This window comes from Festucalex cinctus, chromosome 7, assembly GCF_051991245.1.
Source record: "Festucalex cinctus isolate MCC-2025b chromosome 7, RoL_Fcin_1.0, whole genome shotgun sequence".
Classification (NCBI taxonomy): Eukaryota; Metazoa; Chordata; class Actinopteri; order Syngnathiformes; family Syngnathidae; genus Festucalex; species Festucalex cinctus.
Genome location: NC_135417.1, coordinates 12,438,195 through 12,462,585, shown reverse-complemented (window position 1 = coordinate 12,462,585; position 24,391 = coordinate 12,438,195). Strand labels below are relative to the sequence as shown.

At 38.7% G+C, this 24,391-nt stretch overlaps 2 protein-coding genes across 3 annotated transcripts; both read left to right on the top strand.

Annotated features, from left to right (window-relative positions):
- Nucleotides 1–1,266: 1,266 nt before the first annotated feature.
- LOC144022495 (protein tyrosine phosphatase type IVA 3-like) lies at nt 1,267–9,882 on the top strand. The gene is made up of 7 exons (XM_077527351.1): nt 1,267–1,608; nt 5,852–6,261; nt 7,527–7,672; nt 7,755–7,847; nt 8,091–8,221; nt 8,327–8,401; nt 8,632–9,882. The coding sequence occupies exons 3-7, from the start codon at nt 7,577–7,579 to the stop codon at nt 8,750–8,752; spliced, it is 516 nt and encodes a 171-aa protein (XP_077383477.1). The 5' UTR covers nt 1,267–1,608; nt 5,852–6,261; nt 7,527–7,576; the 3' UTR covers nt 8,753–9,882.
- A 919-nt stretch (nt 9,883–10,801) lies between these two features.
- On the top strand, nt 10,802–24,326 carry zfat (zinc finger and AT hook domain containing). 2 transcript variants are annotated; one of them, XM_077527617.1, is made up of 24 exons: nt 10,802–10,970; nt 11,845–12,003; nt 12,495–12,659; nt 12,740–12,865; nt 13,584–13,676; nt 13,755–13,895; nt 13,967–14,028; nt 14,325–14,407; nt 14,502–14,570; nt 14,693–14,841; nt 15,000–15,091; nt 15,179–15,327; nt 16,555–17,260; nt 17,771–17,888; nt 18,732–18,964; nt 19,183–19,264; nt 21,034–21,147; nt 21,339–21,512; nt 22,037–22,125; nt 22,334–22,472; nt 22,696–22,796; nt 23,612–23,699; nt 23,762–23,868; nt 23,951–24,326. In XM_077527617.1, exons 1-24 carry the CDS (start codon nt 10,952–10,954, stop codon nt 24,140–24,142), a joined length of 3,450 nt encoding a protein of 1,149 aa, XP_077383743.1. In that variant the 5' UTR covers nt 10,802–10,951; the 3' UTR covers nt 24,143–24,326. The 2 variants fall into 2 exon arrangements, with proteins under 2 accessions (XP_077383743.1, XP_077383744.1); XM_077527618.1 differs by lacking the exons at nt 22,696–22,796; nt 23,612–23,699; nt 23,762–23,868; nt 23,951–24,326 and having other exon boundaries at nt 22,042–22,125; nt 22,334–22,473.
- The last annotated feature ends 65 nt before the right edge of the window (nt 24,327–24,391 follow it).

The following is a 24,391-nucleotide window of genomic DNA, read 5'->3' as shown; positions in this document are numbered from 1 at the left end:
TAAATTTAAACGGTTGCAGATGACGTATGCGGCAAAGTTGCATACTAATATATCTTATATAGTATTGATGTGTTCTATAATTGCGTTGTGATTGTGGTGGTCACGAGACCCACCTTTTTGCATCTGGTTTTAACTTAACCTTCATCTACATTTCCCAACCAAAAATGGCTCAAAATACTTGAAATCTCCTACAGGGGGCGACTCTACAATGGTGTACAAATTTCCCGTAAATAGATGGCATTGATTTACATGTCATATTTGCATTTATTGAGCCCTGCACGTCCGTCCATAACGCCCATACGAGAAAACCAACCACTGTTGCTATTAAGAAGTGGATTAAGAAAAGTCTCCCACTAAAGGAACATGTGGATCCCAAAACAGATGTCTTTTGAACAGATTTATAAAAATATCCACTGAAGAAGCAGTTCTGAACTCCTTTGGGACTGTGAGAACAGCTTCAAGCAATAGTGTGGTTGTAGCAAAAAAAAAAAAAAAAAAATCAAATACAACAAGCTTCTCTAATGAGAGGAGATGGTTAATTCCATGAAGTGCACTCACTCAAAGGTTTGACTTGTCCAACCTGTCTGGTAAGCTTGAAGGGTTGTCTATTTTTAGAAGAATAAGAAGGAGAAAACTAGTGTTGTTCCGATACCGATACTGGTATCGGCAGAGGCGCCGATACTGCATTAAAACAGTGGTATCGGTATCGGTGAGTACTCACAAGTAACATGCCGATACCATTAATTCCAACGCTAATATAGGATTTTGGATGCAGCATCTTGTGTCTTGCTCATGCACGACATTCACTGGTATGTGACATGTTCACTGCATGCCGATCCAAGATATCCTATTGGCCCTTGAACGCCCTGAACCAATGGCAGGACAGCTTTTTCATATTGAGGAAAAAAAAAACCTCAAGTATCGGTATGGTATCGGCCGATACTGCGAATCTGGGTATCAGTATCGGTATCGGGCGGCAAAAAAACGGTATCGGAACAACACTAGAGAAAACCCGAGAAGGCACACCTCAGGGGAAACCTAGAAATATTATTTTTTTTTTATTTTATTTTTTTTGGAGATGAGCTACAAGATAAAAAAAATAAAATAAAATATTCAGCAGCTTATTTTGGAGGAGGGAACCACGCTATAATTGTCACAAGTGCTCACCAAGTACCTGCACAGTGGAAGGAAAAGGGAAGGGAGGGAAGAAAGGGGGTGAAGTGGATGGAGGAGGAGGAGGCGGCGAGGGGGGGGGGGGGGGGGGGGAGTGAAGCTCTTCACTAAGAGCATTAACTGTCGAGTGTTCTGGCGGTGACAGGGCTGTCAGGGTCAGATGGCTGCTCAGCCCGATTACAGCGGCTCACCGTAGAGCCTCGGCTACTATACGACATACTGCCAAGCTAGCACGTTCTTACTTGTGCCCGCGCATTTCGCTTCTTTTTTTTTTGTGTCTGGGAGGCAGCGACGGCTCGGCGTCATCCAGGAAGCGGCTACAGGTGGTTGCACAAGACCGTCAAGACGACCTACCTTCTCGCGGACGTTGTTTTCGTCTCTCCAAGAGAGATGACACGGACCGTCTGAACAAAACAAACAAAAAAAAAAAACAAGGTGAGCGCAAACTCTCACGAGATTCTCTTTGTTGTCGCTACCGAAGTCCCCGAGATGCGCGCTAACTTTGCAGGTTGTTGCCACCTCGAAGCTAGTGCGTCACACAAGTCTACATGTGGATATAAATACTGTACAGCTGTGTGTATTCGGTGTCAAAATGGGGGGTTACGAGCAGACGAGCTGCAGCAGCCTCTGCAATCATAGTAGTGTCGCCGCGGCTTGTCAGTTTGTGGAGCTTTCCCCCCTTTGATGCAACAGACGTGCGGCGCAGGCTCGTACAAGAGAGAGATGGCGAAAGTAACTCACACTTTAATCGAAAGTACAGATACTCAAAATACGCTGGTAAACATAGAAGCACGGATTCATTCAACTCCTTCACTTGGGGGGGAAAACTGAAGGGGGGAAAAAAAACATCAAATAAATACAGCACCTGGACTTAAGTAAATTTCATTTGACATATACTATATATATACTTTTGTTTTTAAACACGTTTTTAATTTCACTCCTTACGTTTGGACACGGATGTCTTTACTTTCTACTCCTTATTTTGCCAAAATAGACAATATATAAGTCCATTAATAAATTAATGCTCTAATAATCCTCTACATAGACAAAAAAAGATGAAAATAGAGAAAGATAAAGTCAATCGTGGTGAAGATCTTGATTGATGACATTTTGGAATCTTTCAATGTGTACAGAAAAACAAAGCTAGGAGGAGTGACATGGAAGCAAGTGAACCAAAGAACCATAAACAACCACAACGTCAGATGGGAGAAGCAAGATTCTCATCCATTTTAACTGAATTGTTTGATATTGTCACACTCACTGAAGCGCTTATATAGTTTAAAGAAATACATTTTATGGATATTGTATATAATTGGCAGTAAATATATATAAAAAAAAATCACATTTAGTATATTGTACATTTTTAATGTCTGCACTTTCTGACTGTTAAATAAATACAGGAGTTGAATCAGTACTTGTACTTCACCCAGTTTTTTTTAAATTTTTTAATTTTTATTTTATTTTTTTCACCAAAAATATCTGTAATTTTGCTTAATTCAATAGACTTACAGTACCTGTTTTGATAACTTGGCAAAAACAAAACAAAGGAACCTCTGAACACAAAATAGTTTCCCACTTTTATTAACTTTCACAGTGGTCATACCAGTAGGAGAAGGAAAAAAAAAAGAAGCTAGCTAGCATTGACTCGGGCTTTTATGCCCTTAAAACAACATAGCTTTGTTAATGCATTGACTTACTTTTTAGGTGCTAGATTAGCTAATGATAACAAATGATTCTAGAAGGCGTCAACATCAAACGGTCGCTATGAATCTGAAAGACCAGGATGAGGAATATCTTGCTTCTCTGAATGTATTGCTCCATCATGTTCCCTGGTTCATGTTTACAAAGATCTCAATCAGAATCTGAACTGGTGTTGACGTTACCTCTCTTTGTCTTTTTGTTGTTGTTGTTGTATCAGCTGTGGTGGTTTGGGGAAAAAAAAGTTTGTTTGTTTTTTATTTTTAAACTGTAATGAGTAAAAAGTACAGACATCCATTTTAAAATGTAGGGAGGAAAATATATTCAGGCATAGATGCCTGCAAAATCTACTGAACTACAGTATAAGGATGCATAACTTCATCAAGCATTTCACACTTTTTTTTTTTCCCCGCAACGTGACTTAAGACAGGTGGTGCACAAGACCGCATCTCTTTTAGGTGTTAACTGGGTGTCATTTGCATGGCGAGTACAACACTGTGACAGGATTGAACCACTTTGAAGTTACAACCAGCTTCAAGCCATATTAAGCTGCAAATTATTCTGCAGTCAATTGTGTCGTTCTGAAGGAAGTTCGGCCAGTGGATCATCATTTGTGCTGTGGCAAAATTCACTCAAATTGTCCTAAAATATTTTTCAATTCACAACAAATAACATATCTTTGTTTATCTAGCTATGTCAGTGACATATAGCGACAAGCAGAATAATTCCATATGTTTCTATTAGATGTTAGTACAGTTAAACAATGCACATTCATCATTATTTTCTAACTGTATATCTACATTTTTTTGCGAGATGTTTTCATGTGAGATTTTTCTTTTTAATATGTTTGCCTTGGCCCAATAAAGCTTGGAAAACATTGAATTGGTCAGCCCAGCATGACACTTTTTTTTTTTTTTTTTTAACATTGTTGGGTCTTGACCCAGTTTATGACAGCAAAAAGAAACTGAACAAACGTGGGCACACGTATTTGCTTGTTACATTTTCACCAGCTGTATCTAAAATAATAATAGTGTTAGAGTTCGACCAAGGTTTTGTCACTGTCTGGATTAGTTTTTTTGTGTTAACTAGGTCAATAGATATTGTATCAAAATAAAAATGTGATCTTTATTTATTTAGCTAGGCCATCTCTCGACAGTTTATTTGTTCAATAGTGAGTTAGTGATTCATGTCATGTTTTGTGTGATCCGTGTCAGCAATGATTTATTTATTTATTTTTTGTATTTATATCAGGTAGCATTCAATCTTCACAACATTAGGGAAACATGCTCAATTGAATAGGTTGTAATATGATTTCTGTAAAAAAAAAAAAAAAAAAATTATTAAAAAGATAATAATGTTAAGTTTCGACACTCAGAGAGGTACAAGTTAATTATATGTTGATTATTGTGTTTGTGCTGCGTCAAGTTTACCAGTAAAGCTGATTATTCATGAACAGCAAACAAAACATTAGAAACTTGTTGGAATGATACAGTAATTTGCATACTGTGATTTGAGTTGTCAGAATTTGTTTTTCACCGATTAAAAAGAGGTACATTTCATATTCACATGTCTGAAAGTGACAATTAAAACTCGAGAATTATTATTCATGTTAGTTTTGAATACATTTAATAATCTTGATTAAGCACTATTACAACGTGTGCGTCCAATGATGACCAGTCCCTCATGTCCTGTGAGTGTAAAATATTATGATACGAAATAATCTGCAAGCCGTCACAGGATAATAACTAAATATAGATCGTCAACAACCTAGAATAGACAACGGTGTTGTGGAACAGTCAGTGAGTGAGTAATTTGCCATGTGACAGGGTGCTTGTGCGTACTTGTGTGTGCGTGCGTGTTCAGGGGTGAAGAGGTGATGGCAGATTACCCGTTCGTCTTTCCCTGGCTGTTTGTCTGAGTCTTTGCGCACGTGAATCCGAGAAGGGATTCGCGTTCACTCGCATTCCCACACTTTTATCGGGTTAAAAAGGCGTTCGAAATGAATTTGTCCTCCATGACTGCAGCCTTTAGTGCCGAGGTGTCCAAACTACAGCCCGGGGGGGCCATTTGCGGCCCGCTGGCCATTTTTTTCGTGGCCCGCGACATATGCTAAAAATGGCATTTGACTCAGTTCGAATAAAATACAAACAAAAATGTTTGGAGATGGTCAAAGTAAGGAGGGGAGGGTGTTGAAAAACACAAGTGCTATTAAAGGTTATTTTAGTTAACTAAAACTAGCGAAAAAAACTACAATAAAAAAAAACAATTTAATTAACGAAATAAAATGTGCTTTTTTTTATAAAAAAAAAAGAAAAAGAAAGAAAATGAACTGAAACTATATTTTATGTTTACAAAACTAACTAAAATAAAACTAACTATAATTATAGCAAAAATGTCCTTCGTTTTAGTCTTTGGTAATTAATTGAATGCATGAGACTTTGGGGATGATTTTAAATGTGATTTTTTGTAGATTTATTTTGATATCAACCGGAATAATGAGGTCACGCCCATGGTGTTTTTTAAATGTTGCGCACAAGTAATACACATATAAAACTAATACTGAAACTAACTAAACTAAAACTAAGCATTTATTAAAGAACTAAAACTAATACAAAAACTAACAGAACCACCCTGAAAACTAATTAAAACTAACTAAATTTCAAACAAACAAACCTCAAAACAAAATAAAAACTAAAATGAAAAATTCCAAAACTATAATAACCCTACTGCCATATTACAAATAAATTGTTTATATGCTGTAGCATTTTTTTCTAAATATGCAAAAGCACAAATAAATTACTTAAGACTAAACACAATTTCTCTTCATAATATTATGTGGCCCTTGCGTCCGTCTGATTTTCTGTATGTGGCCCTCAAATGAAAAAGTTTGGACACCCCTGCTTTAAGTGAAAAAGATTTGCATGTGGGAAAAAGGGATTGAGAAGAATTGTGCAGTTCTGTTTTTTTTTTGTCTTCACAGAAGCACCGGTTGATGGCGTTTGTGCGACAAAGCGGCGACTATTGCCACGCTCAGCACATGTAGAGGCAACCGACGATGCACTCGTGCCGTGCAGTTGCGGGGCCGTGAAGTCTGAACAAACAAATTTGTGCCTGGCCAAACAAGCCATCTGATGGGGTAACAAGTGGAGCCTCAAAGATCCAAGCGGAGAAGGACGGGAAGATCTTAAATTGCAGAGCGTGAAGGACTGAAGAGAAGAACTGATATCGGTTCTGTGGTATTAAAATCACAGAGCTGACGTATTTTTTGCCTCCCGGGCTTACGCAAAACTGATGGGGTGAAACGTTTTCCTCCATTTGGAAATCTTTGATTTGAACATTTACATTTATCCGCCCACTGAAGACTCGACAGCTGTCAAGCTAAAACTAAAGGTGAGAGATTTCATCTATTTAGTGACCAGGTCAATTTTTACACTGTGCAGTATTGTTGTTGAAAACTGAGTGAATTTGTTGCTTCTAATAATAACTTTCAATGTCATCCATCTACTGTGTTTATCAGCACTCTTAACTAAAATAGTTGCTGTTCACGTTTGGGCATGCAAGGCATCTTTCATTACGGAATTCAAAATTCCATTCCAAACTGTAAACTCGTTGCTGTTATGTCTGTGTCTTATTTGCATACAAGAGCACGATTAGATATTATTACACTCTACGAGGAAAGACGTGAATGAAGACTCGACTGATAACGTCACGTGTTCTTAAACATTCTATATTAGGGAGGTCAAACATACGGCCCGTGGGCCAGAACTGCCCCATCAGGGGTTCCAATCTGGCCCGTGACTGCAGTTTTTCACCCAAACTTGTTACTATTTTTATCCACTGGATGTGATGGCACACTGACAAACCACGTAAATGACATTGTGAAATTTGGTTATTATTCAGGATTTAATGCAAACATTTTGCACTCAATTTTGCTATTTATTTGTAATTTCACATTATTATGGAATAACAAAAATAGTAAATGAATGTGTACTTCAAATTCTTTGCACCAAAACAAAACAAAAACAGAGAAATATGTTGACCTGGCATCATCCATCTATCCGTCCGTCCGTCCGTCCATTTTCTTGACCGATTATTCCTCACAAGGGACGTGGGGGGTGCTGGAGCCTATCTCAGCTGGCTCTGGGCAGTAGGCGGGGGACACCCTGGACTGGTTGCCAGGACCTGGCATTATTTATAGCTAATTAGGCGACGGACATACTCGTCTGGTACATTTGAGATCAGATTAAGGTGAAAGTGGCCCCTGAATTAACATGTCTGACAGCCCTGTTTAAAATTGCATTTGTTGTTTAAAGCACAAGTGTAGTTATGTTACTGGAAATAATCAGTAAATATCATGCAAACTGAATTAATTGTCAGAAAAATTCCAGGACTCATGTGGCAAAAATGTAAAAAGCCAAATGAAACGTTTTCCCCTTCATAGTAAATCATGCAGGAGTCTAATGTGCTTTGCCAGCATTTCTCTGCCATGCATTCATGCACTGCTGGAAGGATTCTTCCGGGATCCTCCTCAGCTCTATCATCTTGTTTGCATCCACGCTTACTCATCTGCCCAACATTGATTTGAAAAAACAAAACAAAACAAAGCAATAGTTTGTACACTTTGATTTCTAATATCTCATTTCTAAAATGTATAGCTTAGAAGTCTTCCCTGGACAATTGTGGGCCGAAAGTCCAACTGGTCATCATGAACCGTCCAGCCCCAGTGGAACTGTGCCACAACCACATGCGATTTCTTATTACACATAACCCAACAGACAGCACGCTCGGCTCCTTCACAGAGGTAAGATTCCGTGTGCCAAATAATAATCTTACTGCGGAACTAAACCAACAAAATTAAAATTGAGGTCCTTTTTGTCTTCCAGGACCTGAAGCGATTCGGGGTCACGACAGTGGTTCGAGTCTGTGACATCACGTATGACAAAACGCCACTGGAGAAAGACGGCATTACTGTGGTGGTGAGGACATATCATATACATACATACATACACCGGTCGTGACATTTTGGGTTCATCCTAAAATTACACCCAAAATTCAGTAGTGTACAAATAATCAAAAAAAAAAAAAAAAAAAAAAGCACTAGCCAAAATGTCCACATGAGAACAAAAGTAGTCATCGCAACAAAGTTTTGACTCTTGTAGAGATATTGAAATGAATAAACGCAGACATGCAGTACGTGATGATTTCCGCCTCTCATTTAGGATTGGCCATTTGACGATGGTGCCCCGCCCCCGAGCGTACTAGTCGATGATTGGTTGAATTTGCTGAAGAAGAAGTTTCAGGAGGAACCTGGATGCTGCGTGGCTGTTCACTGCGTGGCAGGCCTCGGAAGGTGAGCTCAACGTCAAATGATGAATCAGAACGCACGTACACGATTGACGTCAATCATCTCGCAGACATATTTGTTGTTCATGTCGACGTTTATATGTCCACGCAGGGCTCCTGTGCTGGTCGCGCTGGCTTTGATAGAGAGCGGAATGAAGTATGAAGATGCTATTCAACTGATCCGGCAGTTAGTATACGCCGTCCTTATTTTTTATGAACTAAATATGTATGAACCTCAAATATGCAATTTCAGAATGTGGAGGCTACTTGATGCCCATTTTTTAGTAAGAAAATTACTAATGGCGCAAAAAGTATTCTCATATGCACAATATTCAAAATCTTTCACAATGGCGCACACAACTGGATTTGTCATTTGTTTGAAATCACTGAATTCTTTGTCTTCTTCTGTGTTTAAAGGAAGCGTCGTGGAGCAATCAACAGTAAACAACTAACTTACCTGGAGAAGTATCGATCCAAGCAACGACTCCGCTTTAAAGACTCTCACACCCACAAGAACAAGAAGTGTAGCACTATGTGAACACAAAAAAAACAAAGTCAAACACACAGTCAGACAAAAATAAAATAAAAATGACTATAATCTATAGTGGCCTTCCCTAGGAAATAATGCTTTTTGTTACCCTCCTTTCATTACAATCCACTCTTTTCCCTGTTTGTAGACATGAGAGGTCTTTAAAAGAATATTATTGCTTCAGTAGCTCGACCAGTGATGAGGGAATGGAAAAAGTGGGCAAGTCTGATTGTTGAGGCTTGTTGAAGTTGCTTAGTAACAGATAAAGAAAGGCGGCTTCATCTTGCAGCACTAATATGTTGGGACATTTAGGTTGTTGCTTTTTTTTTTTTTTTTTTTTGTACAAATATTCCATATAATTTATTGACATATCATTACTAATTCTTGCATACCCCAAAGTTGTCTAACTTGAATCAATTAAAAAAAAAGAAAAGCGTAAGGGCTCCTCTTGCCAGATGTATTTTGCATGAAAATCTTAATGCTGTCAGCATGTTGGTTACCTTTAAAGCCTTCTCTCTGGTTTTCACAACCAATGTTTGAGTGTTTACATTTCAGAGTGTGCGTACATCCGATTGGTGTTCTAGAGAAGGTTTTCGAATAAACAATATGACAACAGTAACATTCGTGTACACGCGTTGGAATGCTGGTAACCCCTCTGTTAATGAAATCAATGAAAATAAATGAAAATAATAGTCATCGCAGCTGAGGATTGTTATCAGGTTTCACCAGAGGTTGATGATGAGCTGATCATTTGAATCACCTGTGCTGGAGGAGGGAGACAAAACACACAGGACTGCGGCTCTTTGAGAACCAGGATTGCTTACCTCCTAAAATCGGCTGACAGGTGGCTTATTAAAATTAAATTAGAGGACACACCTTGGTTGAATGTGTCCCTGTGATAAAATTATTTTCAATATTTTCTCAAAGTACCATCATTTTTGTCCAGGCCTTTTACCATGAGTTTATTTTTCAAAATAATTCTGTTGTTTTTATTATTATGATTATTTTATGTATTATTTTTCTTTCATTAACAGAGGGTTGCCAAAAAAAAAAAAAAGTTGTCCATGTGTGTTTATGTAAATGATCAAAAATGCCTGAAAGGTGTGGACTACATGTAAATATAAAAGAATATATGTTGAGTCCATGTATCGTGTCGTTTTTTTTTTTTTTTTCTTCAACAAAACTTGAATTGGAAACAGCTTCTTCTGGAAATAGTCCTATAGAATTTAATACTACAGCAGTGCACAGACAACTGTCAAGGGCAAAAATATTTGTTTGAAACACAACTAATCATTTCATTCAAGTTATGTAATAGAATTGCACATTACAAACACAAATGGGACATTTTTCACTAGACAGTTTAATTAAGGTATTAGCCGGGGTCAAAGAATTTGTAGACCTGCAGTGTTGAGTCAGAAAATGTTTCCTATTTTAAATCTTTATCATGGTAATTGTTTTGTTGTTTTGAATATAAATTACATGCTAATTGAAATACACTGACTGCAGTCACACAAAGCCTCGTAGCTTTAACTTTACACTTAACTAAACAGAGTAGATCTACTGTAGAGGTTGCTTTGACATTTGTTTTCTCCACAAAGAAAAGCAGATCGTCTTTTTCTTTCAAATTTTTACAGTTTTAATGTTTATCATATGCAGGGTCATGATGAGCATTTTGCAGGTATGTTCATTTCTAAATTGAGAACTGTCTGCCATTTAGCATGTATGATACTCCGAATTAACAATGACGTATTCCTATGATCTGCGATGTAATTATTACAATATTTTGAATACACTGTAGGCCTACAGCATGTATTGAAATATTGCAACAAACCAACAATCCAAGATTTTACCAGTCGAATTACACAGTGAGATGAATTCGTTCACATTGTCATTATTTCTTAATGTATTTAACGCTGAACATTTTGAACACACTATTGGGATTTCTTCTGAAAACATGTTTGGTATTAAGTACAGGACTGGACTCAAAAAGATTTTGGGCTCAAACTGCAGTGTAGTCATCCTCCAACATGGTGGCGCTATAGGTTGTACTAGCAACAAACCCTATCCCCCTTCCGCTTGATAGGAGGACATGTTTCACACATTCGTCAGAAATCGGACACTAAAATATATTTTGGGAATAATACCCACTTTGTTTGTGCGCTATAAGAGTTAATAAATTACTACATATTTTTTTCGAGGCGAAGAGCAATGGACGGGCCACTAACAGGTATGAATTTACGTTAGCTGTACGTCGAATATGTTAATCGGTGCTTAATGTTAGGCCGAGTAGACATAAACAAATGCGTGTTAATCAGTGGGCGCAGTTGATCGAAAGCGTTTTCGGCACACGTGACTATTTCCCACGGTTGCCTTATTTTCCCTCGCCTCATGCACGTTTAATGCTATTATAATTCATAAAGTTTTGAGAAACCGTGACCATCGTCGTGCGCGTGATAGCCAGCACAGTATTATTTCACGGCAAAGGAGATCAGTACAGCCTTTTGCAGACGAGCTCTTCTTTTCCCCTTTTCTTCAATGCTGACCACGTATTATTGCAAAAGCACAAGAAGTTAAAGTACCGTCTCAGTAATTCTCACGGCTTTGGTTGATTGCTTGAAGCACAAAAATAACGTCACGCTAAAACTAAATGATGTGCAGAAAGATATTCCATGGAGAACAACCATTATAGCGTTAGGGGAAGTAGTCCTTTAGGATAAAATGCATTAAAAAAAGAAAAAGAAAAAAGAATATGTGGTGTACGGTGACTACTAGCTAATATTAAATTAAATGTGAAGATTCAACTAAAGCAAAAATAATGAAGGAACTCCCACTGCACCTATTAAGACATGACCATACTCCATTTAATATACTGTGAGGTTGTGCAATACTTTATGGATTTATTTTAAATCCCAATAAAACATTTTCCATGAGATTATGGAGCTGCATGGTCTGGAACTTCAACCAGATAACAGTCACAATTAAACATGAGTAATTTGTACAGTTTGGGGTTCGAATATTGCAGGCTGGAACCTTAATAAGGACGAGTCAAAAGTCAATTCTACATGTACCCGTCTTAAAATCCCATTCTTTTGTCTCTCCAGCTGGTTCCGTGTTCATGTGTCGACTCTGCAACCAGTTCTCTCCCAGCCACTCGCTGCTGCTGGACCATTGCTCCAAGATGCACCCGCTCCAAGAGCCTTACGAAGACATCATTGTTGTCCTGAAGCCTCTCGCAGGAGTGCCTTTGGAGACCGTAGCAGGTTATCTGGACTTCCTCAGTCACAACCATTAAACATTGACCGCTTCCATAACAAATATGAAACATTATCCCAACGAAACTGCCTTTTAGGTGTAATTTGAAAACACTGATTAAAAGAGCAAAAGGTCATAGAAAATATTTATATTGTAGTATTTGTTGCTGAGCAATGTTTTTTCTTGCTATTAGGAGTGTTTTAGTTACTTTGATGCAGGGCATAATTTATTAAAATCAAACACTCAAACCTGTTTCAAAAGTTACTTTTTTAAATTTGAAATTATAGGATATTACACCCTGGCCAAACACAGTAAATCTTCTGCCAAAGCAAGGCATCAATGCAAATCCCTTGTCTGTGTTGTACACATTCTTGAATGAATGTTATTTGGATTTTTATTATAGCTGGAGCTAAAGAGTTGGAGGTTTAATCAAAAATATTATACTATGTAAGAATATATGAATAATAATTTTGGGCTTAATTGTGTGTGTTCTGAACAGAGAGCTCAGTAAAGCGAAAACGAGGACGACCGAAAGGCTCCACCAACAAAGCGCTCACAGATCGACGGGATGGCAGAGAAGTTTGCACGCAATCTCCACAAGACAAAATCCAAAGACAAGATGGGCAGAAAATGGAAGTAGACAAAGAGGCTAACACGCCAAATGGCAAGTTGGGTACTATTGATATAAAGTAATCTGCTCTCCAAAATATATGCCAATTCCAATCTTTTCATCCTTCTGCTAAGGTGATGACAACAGAATATCCGGGCTGAAATGCAACGACTGCCATCGTTTGTTCAGCAACACACGACAGATCCTCAAACACATCTGCCTGAAAGCACAGTATGACGAAGACCAAGATGATGACACAGGTAAGAAAAAGAAAGAAAGAAAAAAAAAAAGAGGAATGTGAAATTTGAAAACATCACATGTCAAAACCGCATTCAATGGCAGGTGGCCAAAACAATTAAGAAAAACAAAACAAAACACTACAACAGAACTATTCCTCATTAACTCATTTGCTCCAAATAATGTGTAAATATGTTTTTTTTTATGTTTTAAGTGTCCCAAAGACGTATTTGTACGTTTTGTTTTGTTTTAAATTTTATTTATTCATTTTTTTATGCAAGAGCATACAGAAGGCTTTGATGCAGCCTCTCAACTGCAAAGAACGGTTGCAGAAATGGTAGTTATTACACAAACGGCCAGCAGGTGGCAGCAGAGCAAAGGAGATCAACCAGGGCCATCTAGAAAAAAAAAAAGCTCAATTACTTACAATTTTAAATAGATTTGTGAAAACTGATGAAACTTAGCGCTCTTCTAATGCTAATTGCTGCAAAACGGAAACAGATAGAAACATACTTTTTTTTCCTGATGAAAGACGAGACTTTAATCTTTCTTTTGATAGGTTCCATGTTTTTATAGCAATAGAACACAATATTCTGTGGGCCTTGCAAAATCAGTCAAAATCCAGTAAAACAGCCGGGAGCGAACGGGATTGCGAAATGTGAAAATGGCGGCGAGTGAATGAGTTAGTGTACGGAAAAAATGTGTTAGCTATATTAAGATTCTAATTTGCATATCTTTCAGGAAGCAATTGCAGAGGTCCTGAGGATTCCGAAAATTTGGACCCGCTAGGACCAGATAAACAAAAGCAACAAACCGCTAAAAGAAGAAGAAAAGGTAAACACCCCTTTAGAAGCAGTATTTTCCAAATTACATTCACGTAAATTATATTCTAGTCTTGTTCTCTCTGTGCAGGAATGAGTCATTTTCCACAAAACAAGAAAAGTCAAATGCTTTCTGACGGGGAAAGTCAAACCTCCAAAGACGACGGACTAACGACAGGAAGCAAAAAAAGTGTCATCAATGTTGTTCTCACTGAAGAAGAGTCACTGCCAGGTTAGTCTTGTGTTCTGAATCACCGTTTTATTTAAAAGAATCATGCAACACGCTTTTTAATTTTACCACAGGTGTCATTAAAATGACTCCAGTCGAGAACGTTCTTTCAGATGACATTCTGGATGAGCCTCGGGTGAGTCTGATTATGTAGTGTGACATATGTTGGTAATGTTTTCGTAATTGCATGCGAAATTTCCAATAGAATTCGTCAGTTAAGTAACCTAACCTGAACTTTTTGATTCAAATTCCAAATGAGAAAGAAAAAAACAAAAAAAAACAACAACAACAAAAAAAACCTGCAGTGTGTCATGATGGAAATATTATTCTATTTGTAAAGCTTAAAAAAAATGTATACCATCATATTTCATTTTATGGTTGTGGTTCATGTTCATAAATCTGTGAATTTATTATTTTATTGGTGACATCCAGGACACAGCAGTCGCTCAGCCAGCAGACATTGCAGGTCAGCCCGCAGCCGATGTTGAAGACTCCAAAACTGAACAGGACTCAAGGTATCGAATTTCACAATATCGCTGTCAACATAAGAGAACTGGCAATAAATAGGATACGTTGATTTTGACGTTTTCTGCTCTACTCCAACTGTAGTTTTGACAATACACAAACGACACCGGCAAAAGGCTTCCAGGAATATTCCATCAAGCAAGATGTTCCCAAGTACTGTCAATCTGTTTTTTGCATGTATTATGTATTTCATAGCAATAGTCGCATAAAAATCCATTTCTCGTTTGACACAACAGTTTGGTCAAGCATGACAATATTACTTTCTCTCTCCTCAGTTTGCTTCCGAGCCAACTGAAGGTCTTTGGCTGCGAGTTCTGCAATAAAATCTTTAAGTTTCGACACTCGCTGACGTCCCACCTCAGGACGCACACACAAGAGAAACCGTTCAAGTGTCCACATTGTGACTATGCGTCTGCCATCAAGGGTAAATCAAGCCTACTTTTGTTCTTTTTCAATTTTCTACTAACTACATGACAGAAAATGTAACAATTTTAATTACAAAAAAATACTTGTTACTGGTTTTCCATTTCCTTACTGTTATTTATTTAATAAATACTTTTTTTTTCTCTTTTTCGTCTTAAGCCAACCTGACTGTTCACCTCAGGAAGCACACTGGAGAGAAATTCAGTTGCCAACAGTGTGCCTTCAAATGCCTCAACCCAGGACACCTCAAGGTCAATTATCGTTCAGGTGTTTTACTGAACATGATATTACCATACGCACGTACAAGTGCACCGTTTTCTTTCTGATTGTCCTTTTAGGTCCACGTGGAACGAGTTCATATGAAGGTGAAGCAGAATTGCAGCTTCTGCCAAAAGAAGTACTCCGATGTGAAGAATTTGATCAAGCATATCGAAAAAAGTCATAATCTGAGTGACCCGCTCATCTACAAGAGCTACCAACAGCTGAGGTTATTATCTATATTTTTGACATCGTTTAGTTATGAAAGCCACAGCTAACCTGCACTGCATAAAAAAAACACGTCTGCTTAATATGAGATAAAATACATTTGTTCTTAGTGTAAATTTACTAGAAACAAGTGAAATTATCTGCCAGTGCAGTCAAATAATTTTACTTACTTAGATTTCTTGAAATAAGAAAAAATGTGTAGCTCTATATTAATCTTAAAATGAGCTTAAAACACTTATTCTAAGCAACAAATCAAGTAAATGAAATCTTAAAATAAGCTGTATGATTTATTCAAAGTAGCAAAATAAGCAATTAAATCTTAAAATAAGCCATAAACACTTAATTGCATTTGGTTTGACTCAGCCTGGGATCGAACCCACAACCTCATTTCTGAGGGTAGACACTCGACCACTGTTAACCTGTTCCCTGGAAAGATGGATAATGAGCTTAGTAAGTATGACCAGGAATTATTATTATTATTATTTTATTTATGTATTTATTTATTTATTTTAAATACAATAAAATGCAACAGTATGTTGTAGAGTTGTTTTAGCTTATTGTGCATAAAAATTAAGCAATTTTAAGATTTACAAACTAAGTGAGAAATGAGACAAATAATCTTAAAACAAGATTAATAATCTTGGAAATTCTGCTCTTGCAAAGTATATAATTCTCAAAACAAGACAAAGAAGCTTGATATAAGCATTTAAGTCTAGATTAGATATCTGATTTTTTTTTCTTTTTTTTAGTGAACGTCGACTCTTAGAGCATTTTAGCTTATTATGTGTGAAAATGAACTAATTTTAGTATTTACAAACTAAGTAAGAAACAAAAGACAAATAATCTTAAAACAAGATTAATAATCTTAGAAATTCAGCTCTTGCAAAGTATATAATTCTCAAAACAAGACAAAGAAGCTTGATATAAGCATTTAAGTCTAGGTTAGATATCTGATTTTTTTATTTTATTTTTTTTTAGTGAACGTCGACTCTTAGAGCATTTTAGCTTATTATGTGTGAAAATGAACTAATTTTAGTATTTACAAACTAAGCAAGAAACAAAAGACAAATAATCTTAAAACAAGATTAATAATCTTAGAAATTCAGCTCTTGTATAGTAAATAATTCTCATACAAGAGCAATAAGACTTTTATGGCTTAATATAAGTCTTTCAGTCTAGTTTCGATCGCTTCAATTGGCAGCGTGCTTAATTCAACGTGTTTGTCCAGGTTGAAGACTCGTCAATGCCTCCGGCAATTCCTCTACCACTGTCCCACCTGCAACCGCTGCTTTAAGAACCAGGTGGAGCGCGAGCGCCACATGCTGGTCCACGGGCCTCAGCGGCCCTTCGCCTGCTTGCTCTGCGACCACGCCCGAACCAGCATGGCCGCCCTCGCCGCCCACGTCAGGAAGCATCCCTTCTTGTACGCGTGCTGCGCGTGCGACGGCAAGTTTGTCAGCAGCCGGAGACTCGCGAGCCACCTTGCCGGGGATCACCCCGAGCTGGAGCGAGAGCAGGCGTTCGCCGAGTGCATTCAAAGCAGCTTCTGCCTGATGAACGGCGGAGAATTCCCGTCGGCAGATGCGGCAAGAGTGGGCGAAGAGGGAAGGTTCAACGCGGAGGCGCGAGATGAGAGCGTCCAAGAGGTGATCAGAGCTGCCGAAGCTGTTGAGGAGTGGAAGGACGGTGAGTCGCAGAAAGATGCGGCGCGAGAAGGTGAAAATGTGGCACGTGAAGGATGTACTCAAAATCTGGAAAAAAGCGTCGCCGAGACGCAGAAGGACGCGTGTGTCGAGTCCTCGACAACGACACGGACTTGCAACTCTGCAGATAGCGCATGTGCCATGAACACTCCAGTGACCAATGTTAACCAACAAAATCATTTGGCTGAAGCACCTTCAGACCAAAACACCAAAACTACTCAATCGGAGAAGGTAAAATCAGTTCAAGTTTCTATGACCTGTTTTTGTGTGACAATATTTTCGACATTACTTCATAGAAAAGGGGTGTCAAACTCATATTAGCTCACGGGCCGCATGGAGGAAAATATATTTATTACCAAGTGGGCCGGATCGATAAAATAGGTATTGGAAATTATGAATTTATGTCTTGATTGTGACCAGCTGATTAATTGGTCCAACTTTACAATTTTATTTATTTATTTATTTTTTTAACTTTACAAAAATGGTCTTGCGGTCCGGATTAAACATCTTTGCGGGCCTGATCCGGCCCACGGGCCGTATGTTTGACACCACTGTCATATAATAATAATAATAATAATAATAATAATGGTAAGAATAATAACACATTATGTTTATATTTTTTTGGCACTCAAGAACGCCATACAATATTAAATAAATAAATAAATAAATAAATAAATACAAATTTAAATGGTACTCATTCGAATACGTTTTATCCACTGCATCTCTGCTCATGTGTTTCAGGACTTCCAACTAAGTGCGTTCCAGCAGGTGGTGTCATCACTCCCAAAGACTCTTCTCGATATGGAGACTTTCCAGCGGCTCAGGAAAATATACGGCGACCAGGAGTGTCAATATTGCGGTGAGACGTGGGGAACGGCCTCCTGGTTTCGACGACACAATCATAATAAGATCTCATTACTGAAGCCAATAGTCAAAATTCGGCGGGGGGCTCAAATCTTATTGACAACTTCAAGATAGAAATTGCCATTGCAGGCTATAACCACAAAAATAAACATTTACAATTACAAAATAAAAAAAAATAAAATAATAATAATAAATTATATTTTCGTTCCATGACAGCAGTGCTCTATGCAAAAGCCTGAAAAAGAGGGTAAGACAAGTGTAAAATATTTTACTGAGTCATTTTATTGAGAGTGGGGGGCCAGTTTAGCTTCCTTATTGTCTCATGTATGTAAGTAAACATTCAGTTTATAGATTTTTTTTTTTTTGTTTTTTTTCCAGATCAGAAGATTGAAATAAACTTAAAGCCTGCTGGCAAGATTTGGCCTATCGCCTCATTTTATGTGCCCCACGAAGAAACCGGATTTACCCCAAATTACAAAAATAAATAAATAAATAAATCAATGCTAATTATCTTCACTAAGAGACATTGCAAGCATTTTTTTTGTTTTTTTTTGTTACTAACCACATTTTAAAACTAACGGAAAAATAGTTGATCAAACTTTTTTTTTGTGAACTGTCTTCTGATTTCAAAACTAGTTATTCATCAATTATATATGTATATATAAGGCAATCGTGTATTTGTTTGAAAGCGCTATATAAATAAACTTGAGTTGAGTTCATCCCACCGAGGGACGGCATAAATCCGATCTTTGGCATACTCATCATCCACAACTCGTCGACAAGCATGCATTTTGCTGACTTGCACTAATGGTTGCATTTGCTTTTGTGTTCTCCGTAGGTAAACTGTTCTGGTACAAAGTCCATTATAACACCCACGTACGCACACACACTAAGGAGCACCCGCACCACTGCTCAAAGTGTAACTACTCGTCCATCACCAAAAGCTCTCTAAAGAGGCACACGATTCAGAAGCACAGCGGCTTGCTGCTGCCGTGTTCTCGTCCGGGATGCAAATACACCACACCTGACAAATACAAACTGCAAGCCCACGAGAGGACTCATCAACAAGAGGTGAAAAAAAAAACAAAAAAACATCCACCTGCATATTGTAGTCAGCAGCAGAATCATTGTTTGAGATATTTAGATTATCATCGAAAGGAACTTTCATTTTGAGACTATTGAACTTGTATTTCGGAGCACTAATCCAACTGAAGCCTTGCTTTCCTTTTTAGCATTTGAATGACAAATGATCATTTTATTGAATATCCCTATTTTTGGTTTGATTGTAGGGGAAGAGTGCACCCTGTCCCGTCTGCCATCAAAGCTATCCAGTGCACAAACTGAAACGACATATCAAGATATCCCACCCTGGTAAAAGGACACACTAATATAGCAACATACTGTACGGAGGCCGAGCCCATTTACGGGTTTAAAGACAAAAGGAACATTTACAGGAGTAAAATTTGTCATTTGAATTCATTTAGATGTTCACCATGAGTCGCTGAAGCTCTTCTAATTTTACTACTCGATAGGGCCGATTCACTAAACGTTTGCGTCGCCTTTGGTCTGTGCTAACCGGCAAAAATGGAGAGAGAGAGAGAGAGAGAGAGAGAGAGAGAGAGAGAGAGAGAGAAGGAGAGAAGGGGAGTGGAGAGAGAGAAGGGGAGGGAGAGAGAGAGAGAGAGAAAGAGAAGGGGAGTGGAGAGAGAGAGAAGGAGAGAAAGAGAGAGAGAGAGAGGACGGAGAGAGAGAGAGAAGGAGAGAAAGAGAGAGAGAAAGAGAAGGGGAGTGGAGAGAGAGAAGGAGAGAAAGAGAGAGAGAAGGGGACGGAGAGAGAGAGAGAAGGAGAGAAAGAGAGAGAGAGAGAGAAGGGGACGGAGAGAGAGAGAGAGAGAGAGAGAGAAGGGGACGGAGAGAGAGAGAGAGAGAGAGAGAGAAGGAGAAGGGGAGTGGAGAGAGAGAGAAGGAGAGAAAGAGAGAGAGAGAGAAGGAGAGAAGGGGAGTGGAGAGAGAGAGAGAGAGAAGGAGGGGAGTGGAGAGAGAGAGAAGGAGAGAAAGAGAGAGAGAGAGAGAAGGGGACGGAGAGAGAGAGAGAGAGAGAGAGAGAGAGAGAGAAGGAGAAGGGGAGTGGAGAGAGAGAAGGAGAGAAAGAGAGAGAGAGAGAGGAAGGGAGAGAGGGAGTTAGAGAGCGAGAGAGAGAGAGAGAGAGAGAGAGAGAGAGAGAGAAGGAGAGAAGGGGAGTGGAGAGAGAGAGAAGGAGAGAAAGAGAGAGAGAAGGGGACGGAGAGAGAGAGAGAGAGAGAGAGAGAGAGAGAGAGAGGGCGAGAGAGAGAAGGGGAGATACAGAGACAGAGAGAGAGAAGGGGAGTGGAGAGAGAGAGGAGAGAAAGAGAGAGAGAAGGAGAAGGGGAGTGGAGAGAGAGAGAAGGAGAGAAAGAGAGAGAGAGAGAGAGAGAGAGAGAGAGAGAAGGGGACGGAGAGAGAGAGAAGGAGAGAGAGAGAGAGAGAGAGAAGGAGAGAAGGGGAGTGGAGAGAGAGAGAAGGAGAGAAAGAGAGAGAGAAGGGGACGGAGAGAGAGAGAGAGAGAGAGAGAGAGAGAGAGAGAGAGAGAGAGAGAGAGAGAGAGAGAGAGAGAGAGAGAGAGAGAAGGAGAAGGGGAGTGGAGAGAGAGAGAAGGAGAGAAGGGGAGTGGAGAGAGAGAGAGAGAGAAGGAGGGGAGTGGAGAGAGAGAGAAGGAGAGAAAGAGAGAGAGAGAGAAGGGGACGGAGAGAGAGAGAGAGAGAGAAGGAGAAGGGGAGTGGAGAGAGAGAGAAGGAGAGAAAGAGAGAGAGAGAGAGAGAGAGAGAGAGAAGGAGAAGGGGAGTGGAGAGAGAGAGAAGGAGAGAAAGAGAGAGAGAGAGAGGAAGGGAGAGAGGGAGTTAGAGAGCGAGAGAGAGAGACAGAGAGAGAGAGAGCGAGAGAGAAAGAGTGCAATATTGAATATTTCACGCTATTACCGGACGCAGCGCGTTCTTAGCGAATATGCCCCAATGTGTCCACACGATCACTGGATAACGTGGCGCTCTAAAACGCAGATGATTCAGTGACGCATTCTAAATATTGGACTTTACATGAAGTGTTTTGATTTGTGTGTTGAACAGACAACGCGCCGGTGAAAGGGCAGATGGTGAAGCGAGCAGAAAAGTGCCCATATTGTGATTCGTACTACCTCAAGAACAGTCATGAATTTCAGCAGCACATCTGGGCCCACCAAGGTGGGATGTTTTTCTATCTTTCTCACAAATATGAAATGTGAAATCACAAGTAAAAGCACAAATCAAGCCAATGAAACTGCATTTGTTTGAAAACACACTTTGCTATGAAGAATTCTGCCTCTACATAATTAAGGATTTGTTTTTGGCAGTTATTATTCCAATAATTTACAATATGTACATTTGATTTGCAGGCGTGAAACCGTTTGTCTGCAACATTTGCGACTACGCCAGCCGCAGCATTAGTAACTTGAAAAACCACATGAAGCGACACAACAAGGAAAGAAGTCACATGTGCGACCTGTGCAATAAAAAGTTTAAATCCAAAGTGTCGTTGAAGAGCCACAGACTGAGCCACACCGAACAAGGTACGTACATTCCCTTACACGCATTGGGGGATTTATTTTCTTTCATTTACTTTCAATTGAATTCAAAATTGTTATTTTATTCTTTAAAAAAAAAAAAGAAATGAAAGGGGACTGAAAGAAGTGAAACTTGTAATATCTGCCCCTTATAAAAAATGTTCCAAATATTCTTTTTGTTTTGTTCTGGATTTAGATTTGGGAAAAATTTGTTCCTTCTTCACTTTTTTTTCCAAATTTGATTTGCGTGTTAATTGGTAACATTACACGATGGGCTTTATACGTTATTTTAAGGCAGTTAAACTCCAATTCAATTCATTGAATTTCAAAGTTTTTAGTTGTATAAATATTGGATTAGTGTGGTCTCTGCATCCACATCCAAACTCGACACGAATAGCACGTTTCTTGTTTAACATTGGTCAAGGTCAACATCCATTTAAAAAAAAAAAACTAGAATGGCTTCATATTCTCAAGAATGTTTGATGACTGAGGTCCTTCCCTTATTGATTTTATTTCTTGTTTTCTTCAAGGGAAGCAGTTCAAGTGCTCAGAGTGCGACTTCAGTTCACTTTTCAAGGCTCCTTTGGTCAGACACATGGAGCAGCATACCCGATTTAAGGTACGAATCGTTTTGTCATCGCCATCGTGCGTGGATATTTATGTGTGTTCAGACAAACGGGAAAAACAGCAACCAGAAGATTCTTTGAGGGGGGAAAAAAAAGAAGGCAACTGTCATGCTATTGAATTCGTTTTGATTCAAATACACCAACACAAAACCTGACTTGATGCACTTTACACATACTGTATGTTGCTTTGCTTGTTTGTAGCCATTTCCGTGCACTCACTGCCCCTACTCCTGCAACACATCCGGTTCCCTGAAACGACACTACAAGACAAAACACCCAGACCAGGATTATGAAAATGTCAGAGAAGGTCTCACGGACGCGGTGCATTCCACACAACAAGGTTTGAATTTAAGTTTTCAGTGACAGGCATTTATTAATTTTTTTAATTTTTAAAATCATGGACTCTGCTAATTGCTCTACTTTTCAAGTGTACATGCTTAAAATATGACTCCCGTCATTCACGCGTTGCATCCATGCTACTTTGATGAATGTTTACACAAGAAAAAAGTGTTCTGGGAAGAAATGTCTTGATTTTTTTTTTGTGTGTGTCTGTCCACGTTTAGGCATCAGGTGCCCCATATGTAGGTTTGTTTATGGCACCAAATGGGAGCTAAAACGACACATGAAGAAGCATAAGTCAAAAGAGTTGGAATGCAACTGGGAGGTACACAAATATACGTGATAATGATCATCTGTTACAGTGTGGTAGGAAGTTAATTAAACTAGGGGTGTCAGGTAATTAATTTTTTTTAATCGTAATTAATCGCATGACTTCAATAGTTAATTCAAGATTAATCAAAACATTTTTTACCTGTTCTAAATGTACAACAAAATATTTTTGAGCTAAGTTTTCATACTTTTGTTAATATAAAAGTGGATAAAAAAGTTTAACAGATGTAGCCTTATTTCTATTAGTTTGTTATTGATACAATAATTTCATCATAATTAATATAAATAATAATATAAAATTGAGTGATATTGATTTGTGTTGAGGTCATTTTTTTTTCTGCCTCTAGATGGCATAATTGCATTTGTAAGACATTGATGACAGCTCAGTCCATTTTCTTTTCATATTAAGAGCTGTATAATCTTTAGCATGAAGTAACTTATGAAATTCTGCACATTTTTAAAATTGTAAAATACAACTTGACCCCAGTGTCCACAAATCTATGCATTATTATTACATTTATTACTGCTAAATGTTGACATGTTTGCTGCTTTGCGACCCCCAGTACAGACTTTCTGAGTTAGGGGCAGTCATTAATCGAGTGTTCGAAAAAAAATTAGTGGCATTAAAGGAACTTGAAATGAAGTCAAAATCAACACACTTAATTTTGACACCCCTAAATTAAACCATATTTTAAACAACTTTCAGCAACGTGAGCCTAATAACCACACTGTTATTTTATCAGATGAGTAAATCAGGGTTCATATCTTCAGTTAATGCTACATCTGTTCTGCGTGCGAATCCATATTCAGGTGGAAGAGACAGTGGAGAGCCAATATGTCCCTTTGGAGCAAGAGGAGGAGCTGCCAGAAGAACACATAGCTGCCGTACAAAACAATGGTAAGAGTAGAAGTACTCTGCAATCCAAATAACAATCATTTATAATTGTTTGCGTGTAACAGGGCCCGATAATATTCTCCAACGGATTGTTGAGTTAAGCTCGGAAACTCACGACGCCATCACGTCGATGGTCGCCATGGCGCCCGGCACCGTTGCTGTGGTTGAACAGGTAAACGCCGTTCCGTGTGACTCGTCACGTCACGACCCTGAAAAAATCCGATGTTGATTTCGAGTGGTGGCGGCATTTGCAGGTGGCGGATGAGGAGGAGGTCGGCGAGCACCAGCTGATGGTTGTGAACGCGGGTGGGGATCTTTCCGGCGAGCCGGTGATGGTGGTGGAGGAGGGACACGAACTGGAGACGCTGGCAGTCCTTGCTCAAGATGACAGCACTCAACAATTTATTGTTTATGTCGAGGAACAGACTGTGGAGATCAACTCGTAAATGTTAGCATTTCGTAATAGATTGTCAGTATTCGTAACGAAATATTAGTCGATATTATACGTAGATGAAACAACAAAAAGCACTGTAGTGTGAACTGTTCTACAGGCTAATAATTTATTATGTGCAATACTTTAACACAACACATTTTACTTACACAACACAATAAAAACCCGTCTTTCATTTGGTTGTGTGTCAAGTGGCTTTATTTACTAATTGAAGCTGAATTGGTCTTCACAAATGCATAATTGA